Raw genomic sequence first — 9,087 nt, forward strand, 5'->3', positions numbered from 1 at the left:
TTAGTTAATATATATCTGAGTCAGTTTATGGATTGTTTGGAATATTATGATCTTGTGTATGAATATAATACAGTGACTTGTCTTTTAGTTTATTGTGCAGTATTTTTCATCATGCATATTCTAGTTGAGATGAAAAATAAATGACTGCTAAAAAGTAACCTGTTTTTAAAGTGCTTATATACCAATCCTAGAAGTCTAAATAATAAGATGGGAGAACTAGAGTGCCTCGTATTAAATGACAATATTGATATAATAGACATCACAGAAATTTGGTAGAATGAGGATAATCAATGGGACACAGTAATAGCAGGATACAAAATGTATCGTAAAGACAGAATAGGTCACGCTGGTGGGAGAGTCGCACTACATGTGAAAGAAAGTCTTACATACCACACTCTCTTTAGTACACCTAAGAGACAAGGTAGGTGAGGTAATATCTTTTATTAAACTAATTTTGCTGATAAAAGAGACAAGTTTTCAAAGCTTGAAAGCTTGTCTTTTTCACCACCAGAAGTTGATCCAATAAAAAGTATTACCTAACCCATTCCGATGTCCTGGAACCAACACAACTATAACAACACTGCACCTAAAAATATTAGACAACTGCATCATGTGGTTTACTCATTTATGATCCACTATAATCCTTACATCCTTTTCAGCAGTACAACCACCTGGCCATTTATTCCCCATTTTGACTTTTTCCTTCCCAAAAGAACTACTTTGCACTTGTCTTTTATTGAATTTCATCTTGCTGATTTTGGACAAGTTATCTTGCTGTTCTTTTCTGTTCAAAACACTAAATTTGATTGGCTTACATTAGGTTTTGCATGGAATATTTCATTTAATTTAAAAAGTACTTTTAAGGATTAAGAAAAAAATCACCCAAGCCAGGAACCTTCTTTGTTTTGTGCACCTGAAACTTAAACCCCATGTGGGCCACCTGCCAGACCAATCCTATAATGAAAAAGCTACAGGGCCTGAGTGATTTACAGTGCAAAGGAATTGCATGACGAAACCACAGAGCTTGTTAAAGCAAGAGTAAATGTATTAATAATGGAAACATTATCAGATCTTTGACCACAACAGTGGCACTGGATACCACTATAACAATTCTCACACGTGTGTGACATCTTTTATTATATATGCTGCAGCTGGACATTGGTGTTCTTTTAGATAAAACAGTTTATCATGGAGATTAAAATAACTTTAGTGTGGCATAGGAAATAATGACCTATGTACAGATGAATGGAGGGGTCACAATCTAGAAAACATAGAGCTACTGCCAAATTTCCCAAGATTCAGGGGACTTCAAGCCAAGAAATCCAATGCAGGCCTGTTTCTTAATCTTGATTAAATTCTCCATAACTTTGAAGCACAAAGATGGGTTTGCTGGGGGGATACAAGCCTCACTGATTGACCTTTTTTTTTTTTTTTTTTTTTTTTGCTTATTCACTGAATGTAAAAGCACCTTAGTCCCTGTGTTTCTTTGCAGGGACTTGTTTTGTATTAAGGTAGTGTGTATGTTTGTTAATATGTAGATGCCGATTTTATCTATGTAGTAGTAATGTAAGTTCTAATTCTAGAACAAAGATTTGAAGAGCCGAATTCTTCACCTTGAAGGATCTTACAGGTCTAGTAAAGAAGGACTTGTTGCTCAGATGGAAGACAGAATCACTGAGCTAGAGGAACGGCTAGAAAATGAAGAGAGGTAAAAGAAGCTAAGTTCAGAGCCTGGAAGGCGTGCGGGCATATAGCCAGGTGGCATCTTGCTAATTTTAGTGCAGCTTGGAAGCTTGTGTGATCAGGGCTGCTTCTTGGGAGAGGGGAGGAAGCATGGAGTTATTTAAAAAGGTCTAGGGCTCTGGGCCACTGCCATTGCTGCTGTGGCAGCTGGAGCCTGGTGCATCACAGTCTGGGCAGCGCTAAGAGCTGCCTGGGGGAGGTACGGTGTGGTCCAGGCAGCACTGAGGGCTGACTTCTTCTAGCTCTTCCTCTTCCACCCAAGGCCCCACCCCTTCCAGGGGGCTGGAAGCTAAGCCCTAGGTCTGGTGAAGTCCTGCATGGGAGCTCCAGGCCTATCATTGCAAAAACAAACAAACAAAACAAAGTCACAAGCACAGACTTTTCATATATTCTTTTTGATTGGTACATCAAAACAAAATCATCAAAACAAAATCAATATGGGAGTTGTACAACCTATAACACTGGGCTGTCTTCTAGCAGCATTAGACCTATATCTTATTTTATCAATAGCTGCCATCAGTTACAGTCACAGAAATGTCAGCTATAATTAAACAGTTCTGTTTGCAGATGCATTTCCGAGTTGCTTTTTTATGAGAAATGCTTCTTCTGCATTTTCTCAGTGCGGCACTGAACAAAATTCCAATATGTTGCACAGAATTTGTATATCAAAGCAGATGCTGGTAGTATTTATTTTTCACTTAGTCTCACAAGGGTGTATGCTTGGAAGAATTGGGAATGATTCCAGCTGACATTTCTGCATGTCTGTTTTTTTTAAGAGATCGGGCTAATCTCCAGCTAAGCAATCGCAGACTTGAAAGGAAAGTGAAGGAATTAATGTTGCAAGTAGATGATGAACATCTCTCACTGACTGACCAAAAGGACCAGGTAAAGGGAAAGATTTATACATAAGCAGTTTGTTATTTCTGTAACTATAAATTACTGTGCATTCAACTGACAAGGATAATCAATGTTTAGAATACAGATAAATGCTTGATTGTTATTTTTTTGTGAACTGATTTTACAAGATTCTTTTAGTCCCAATATCATTATGTTCCTCAGCCTACTAGCAACAAATGGAGAAAATATGACATTTTAGGCTTTTCCTACGACTTTAGTAAAATGAAGGCATGTCATGTACAGATTACTGGCAATGCTCTTGTTTTCGTGTGCTCCAACTCATCTGATGAAGTGGATTTTACCCCCGAAAGCTCATGATTCTATATATTTTTGTTCATCTCTAAGTTGCCACAGGCAACTCCTTGTTTTTATGTTTACTTTTAAAACTTAATTGAACACCAAAAAGTGTCAAAGCAAGATACAAAGAAAGCAATCTATACTGTCTCCTACAAAATATCCTCTCTAAAGAAGAAGATTTTAGATTTTTTTAATTGTAAGCATATACTGCTATTTGTAGCAATGGCATTACCATTTCATGTGACTTTTCTTACTTCTTTGCTTACAACATAATTTGTTTTAGTAAAATCATCTTTGTCCTGACTATTTAACAAGCAGATTGCACTTTCCAGAATCTTTGCTGTGCAACAATAATTTATCTTTCCTTTTGAAATAATTGTTATGTACCAAAATAAATATAATAGTATAAAATCTGTTTATGTACCTTAAACTGTGTAGGCAGTGTAGTACTCTTTAAAAGGTACTAGATATTAGAGAGAAAAGGTGGGTGAGGTAACATTTTCTATTGGCCCAAATTTGAGAGAGCTTGCGTCTCTCATCAACAGAAGTTGATCCAATAAAATATATTGCCTCACCTACCTTTATCTAACTTAAACTCTGATTCTCCAGTAAATCCAGGCACACATTTTACCTTGTTAAACACTGGTTGCTACCCCTGTACAATTTTACATCTTCACAATAGCTAGAAGGCATCTGTTTTGTTCTTTTCAGTTTCAGAAACTACATTTACCATTAATCTCAAAGACTAATGCTGACTTTTAACTACTGTTCAAGTGCAGTTTTGCAATGCCATGACATTGGCAAAGCTGTGACTTCCTTCCCCAACTCACAGATCCTAGGAGAATAGAATTCCTTTATCAAAATATTCCTTTAATCAGCTGCTGTTTTAATATTTCAGTTGAGTTTGCGTTTGAAAGCAATGAAACGTCAGGTTGAAGAAGCCGAAGAAGAAATAGACAGACTGGAAAATGCCAAGAAGAAACTTCAGCGGGAGTTAGAGGAGCAAATGGATATGAATGATCAATTGCAAGGACAGCTTAATTCTATGAAGAAGGAATTAAGGTGGGATTTCTTGTGAAAGCAAGGCCCATATACTACCCAGTGTTATACTTCAATGTAATTCTGACAGAGTACTTATGAATGTCTTACAGTAGCATTGACAATTAGTGCAAAAATAAAAGGCCTGTCTGCCCTTGTAAATGATTATTTTCCTGACTTTCTTGAATGCTTAACTTGGCTAACATAGTCTAAACCTGTGAACAATGCTTTTCTTTGTCAAATTTCATTTTAAATTATACTGTAGGAACGTAAAACCAGGGACACTGTAATTCCAGATCTTTGTTTATACATCTGTTGGACTTATAAACAATTGGAAAATGCTAATCTCTTACTGCTCCAGCCTGTCAGATGGGGACTGCCTCTGGAAGCTTAGGATGTTTGTTGCCTCAGATGCAGTTAGCAGCAATATTCCTGCAAAACCTTTCTCTGCAAATTACCCCCATTCCTCAGTAGGTTCCTCAATTTACCAGGGTCTCTGAGCTGAGCAGAGCAGGTAAGGCAGGAACAAGCACCTATAGTCAGAGAACAGAATAACTATATTTCATTGCAGAGGTAAATTTATTTATAAAAATTGAGGGGAATACTTTTTCTGTGTTAAATTATAAAAGTGTTTTTTTTAAATCAGAGCCATTGCTCATGGGTGTTTGCGTGCTGTTTGGAGATTCTCATAGCTGTGGTACGTTAACTAAAAGGCCCTGAAAAAATATTCTAACCTCACTAGAGATTTAGAAAAGGATCAATTTTAGAGGTTTCCTATGCTGAAGTTAGTAAAAACACATTTTACTATATAGAGTGAGTGTGCGTGTCAGTACACATACATAGCATATGTCCATGGTGTATTACAAGTGTATGTCCAGGGTGTTATGGTGTATTACAAGTACCATTTTATCAGCATGGGTTGGGGTTGGGTGGAATACTCAGGAATATTTCTCACCCCTTCCCATCCTGTATTCTGTGTAAACTACATATGCTAGAGGAAACATTTCAAAATGATAAACATTTGGAGCTGCCAAGAGGTTTGGAAATGTCTGGATAAGTCCCAGCTATGGTAGATCATTAGGCTGGTGAGGTGCTCAGACATGCATACTAAATTTCAGAGCTATATTGTAAATAAATGTAATACATGGGTTTCATTGCACACATGTATGTAAGATAGAGTTATATAAAGATAACAGTTTGGGGTGCTTATGTGCTGTTGAAAATCCTACCCTAACTAGTTTAGGAGAACAAGTCCCTGTGACTTACTTAAAGTAATACAGGCACTAATCCCAACCAGAATAAATACAGCCAGTGCTAACTTAGTTTTACAGAGTACATGTAAATGCTACACATGCATCCAAATGGTATCACTGTATAGACATGTATATATTCTTGTTGTAGCAGACGGAAGAAGTCACCAACTAAAGTACTGACTGACCTTGAAGATGATGATGACGATGATGATGATTTCAGTACAGATGGAGAGAGTCTCTATGAAGCACCTTCAGGATATAAATCCTCAAAGGACAATGATACAAAAAGCTAAAATTGACTCAAACCTGTGATACTGTGAAACTCATTTAGGATAATCTATTATCAAGGACCTACAGAATCCAAGAGCCAAAAGACTAAACAGATTTGAAAGCTGACGATCTTTACAACTATATTGTGCCATGTCCATATTTAGATCTTCTTTGTGTAAACTGAAAACAGAAAGCAAGATTGCACTGTAAAACATTTAGAAATATATGTACTTGTCACCTTTGAGAAAACATTTATAGCTGGGATGATGTTTCACAATTCTGTTTAAATTAAGTAAACCTAAAGGAGAGCCATCTGAAAGTAATTAAAGACTAGTTTTTTTGAGGTTCCTAAAGGTTCCCCCTCCCCCCCCCCAGGATTTAGGAAAACAGTGAAGAAGATTATTTAATAATTGTAAGTAGGGGAAACTGATGTATAGAATGTAAATATTTTAGACCTTTTTATTAACTACTCTAGTGCCATTTTGTAAAGGTTCAAAAATTGTATAGATCAGTTTCATTTGAAAAGTACTTAAATCTATTTTGAACTTTATACGTTTTTAACTAAAAAAAAGAAAAATACATTTGGGAGCAGATTCATTTTTTTTTTAGGCAAGAAAAACAGCTGAATTTTAAATTCAGTATAAACATTTTACTATATGTAATCTATAAGTTAGAGCTCAGATACAGGCTTGTGTGATTGAACTCTAAAGTCCAAATCCTGCTTATGGACTTCAGAGACCATACTTGTGTATGGAGAGCAAGAGGTGGTCCTGAGGTTATAGGGTTCTTTTGTTTACAAAGCCCAGAACAGTGAGAACAAGATGAATTATTACTTGCAACATCTTTTCCTTAAGATGGCTTTTTGTTGCTAGGTGCAGAGCACTCTGGGCTTTATCAGCAAAATACTTGTATCCAGGAGTAGTTCCATTGATTCTGGTAAGATTACTCATGGGCTTCAAGTTAAAAATGTGCTTAAGTGCTTTAACAGGTCCCCGAGTGCTTTGTACCTAAGAGACTGGAACCCCTGTTGGAGAAAGAGTTAATATTTAACACACACACTATAATCTGATTTTATATTTTTACCATGTTCTTTAGTGCCTGTTTATAACATTTTGCAATCTCCATGAATATATGCAGTGTTTCAGTTTATGGCACTTTGGAGATTATTTTGATCAATCCTGTAAAGAAACTTTGAAAAATGTGAATTGCAAATTTGTGGGTTTTATTTTAAACTTTTTATAGTTCATTACTAAAGGTATTGTCACCTGTGTAATTTGCATCATGCCTCCCTGCTTTGCTCTTCTGGAAATCTGTTGCCAAATAATTTTGATAATAAGCCATAGCTAAATCCTATCTGATTAGCAACTTCTTTCAAATGATATTAAGCACTTCTCTGCTGCATAGACCAAATAACCATTTATTTTATTGTAATTCTGAAATTATTACAACTGGCAGTGTTAAAATCTTCCTTCACTCCTGCAGACTTACCTACAGAAGAAGTTAACTTGGCTGTTCTGAAAGCAAAGCAGCTGTTTTTTTTTGTTTTGTTTTGTTTTTTTTAAGTAGGTAAACAGCCACCACAACAAGGAAATATTGTATCTCTTCCAACGTGGTTACATAGAAATGAAATAAGCACCCTCTCCGCTATTCACAATGTGAGGGTACAGCAATCTATCCTCTTGTTGTAAAATGCAGGATCTGAGCCCATTTCTTCTTTTTGATTTGATTTCAATAGCACCTGACATTTATAGGAAATAATACTGTTGTCCAGATTACGTTACTTCTGAAATTTACATGCACTTTCCAGTTAATTGGTGTTCTCCCTTATACAAATTAATCCCTTTTCAGCGATCTCCTTTGTACTACTTCAGTAACATTAAAAAAATCTGTGCTACGCTGTATTGACAATCATCTAATATCCTGTTGTGATTTATTTCATGGACATAACTATAAACAGATGATAATTTTCAGTTCACTTTCAGCACCTTTTAATGTACATAAAACACTATTCTTTCAAGCCATCGAGAAAAGATCAGTTAATATTGCAGCTACCTCCAGGTACACTAAATTGTAAAAGAAAAATAATTTAAAATAAACTTTATTGGCCAAACTCATTAATTTCTACTTTTTATATCACATTTGGGTTGATTTGGTATTTGAACTGCATGCTGCAGAATGCGTGCATTTAAAATATTTTTAAGAAAAATTGTCCTGGAAATATTAATCATATAAGCAAACATCTATATTTCCTTCCACATGGAAAGGTAGTTTTCATCCAGAACATTTCTGTTTTATAAGAAGATGGGAAAAATTTAAAAAAATTTTTTTCATTTATTTGTGCTTATAACAATAATATAGAAAAAAAGAGCCATATGTGTGATAAAATCTAATAAAAGTATGGATGAAATTGACATTTCCCTTAGACATACAGTTAGCTCTTGTTATAATAATTGTGCCTATAACTTTACCCTAATTATAATCTGAATTGAAGGAAATGAGTGCAATTTCATTAACTGTCACAATAAACTAGGGATCTTAAATATCGGTTAACTGTGTAGTTGAATAACCTCATGAATTCTTCAAAAGCAATGAGGAGTCCTGTGGCACCTTATAGATTAACAGATTTATTGGAGCATAAGCTTTCGTGGGCAAAGACCCACTTTGTAAGATGCATCTTAAAACCTGGGTTTTAAGATTGAGAACCTCTGATATTCCAGTCAAAGCAGCTTTCATAATAAACACAAAGTTTGAATGTCCAAATTGGTTAGTATAGCAATTTCTTCTCTATCCAACTCATGTAAAGCTTGTTCTAGATTCATAATCTCAAAAAGGATCATAATGAAAGTTTCCTTGCCATTTTTCACACTATAGGCTGGACCTCCCAGGTTCACCACCCTCAGAACCTGGCCGGTCCCAGATGAGGGATTTTGCTGGAGCAGGGGAGATCATTTCTGGCCCCCCATACCACTGTCCCAGCCATCCCCGCTGGACCCACCGGTCTTCTTGGCAACCCAGAGAATGGGACTGCATTGCTGGCACCTTGCTAACAGCCACTGATAGACCTATCCTCTACAGGAGTGTCCCTAGACGAGCTGCCGGCAACTGGCGCTCTAGGCAAAACATGCGATCGGTGTGCGATCGGTGCCCCCGCCTCCAAAGCCCTCAACAGCCGTTTATCTTGGCCTCCTAGGCGACTGCCTAGTTCACCTGTATTGACAGGCCACCACTGATCCTCTATGAACTTACCTACCTAATTCTTTTTTTAACCAGGTTATAGTTTTACTTTCATAATATCCCCTGGCAACAAATTCCACGGATTGTCCATTGTATAAAGTAGATCTTCATGTTGATTTTTCTGGCCCCACTGGCAACTCACTGCCTTCAACCCACTGCCCAGCCAGCTGGTAGGGTTCCCAACCACCAGCCCTCCCCTACGGCTCTCTGGTCCTGGAACATGTTGCTGGACCTGGGACTCTTGGTTCAGAGAGGTTCAACATGTTGTACAAATTGAGACCTCCCTGGTCCAGTCCTGAATGAGAGATTTTGCCGGACCAGAGAAGGTCATATCTGGCTCCTCGGCTACCAGTTC

The 9,087-nt window shown here is 36.9% G+C and overlaps 1 protein-coding gene across 8 annotated transcripts in view; it reads left to right on the plus strand.

The window, feature by feature from the left end:
• CGNL1 (cingulin like 1) overlaps positions 1-7,608 on the plus strand; it is a 134,895-nt gene extending 127,287 nt beyond the window's left edge. For 7 of the 8 annotated variants that reach the window (XM_025190061.2, XM_075897318.1, XM_075897317.1 and 4 more), the window contains 4 exons: positions 1,584-1,708; positions 2,520-2,628; positions 3,836-3,999; positions 5,377-7,608. In XM_025190061.2, the coding sequence (XP_025045846.2) occupies positions 1,584-1,708; positions 2,520-2,628; positions 3,836-3,999; positions 5,377-5,521 (543 nt within the window). In that variant the 3' untranslated portion in view covers positions 5,522-7,608. The remainder of the gene's footprint in view (positions 1-1,583; positions 1,709-2,519; positions 2,629-3,835; positions 4,000-5,376) is intronic. The other variant, XM_075897322.1, reaches the window with a different exon arrangement.
• The last annotated feature ends 1,479 nt before the right edge of the window (positions 7,609-9,087 follow it).

The sequence above is a fragment of the Pelodiscus sinensis genome, chromosome 14 (genome assembly GCF_049634645.1).
Source record: "Pelodiscus sinensis isolate JC-2024 chromosome 14, ASM4963464v1, whole genome shotgun sequence".
In the NCBI taxonomy this organism is placed as follows: Eukaryota; Metazoa; Chordata; order Testudines; family Trionychidae; genus Pelodiscus; species Pelodiscus sinensis.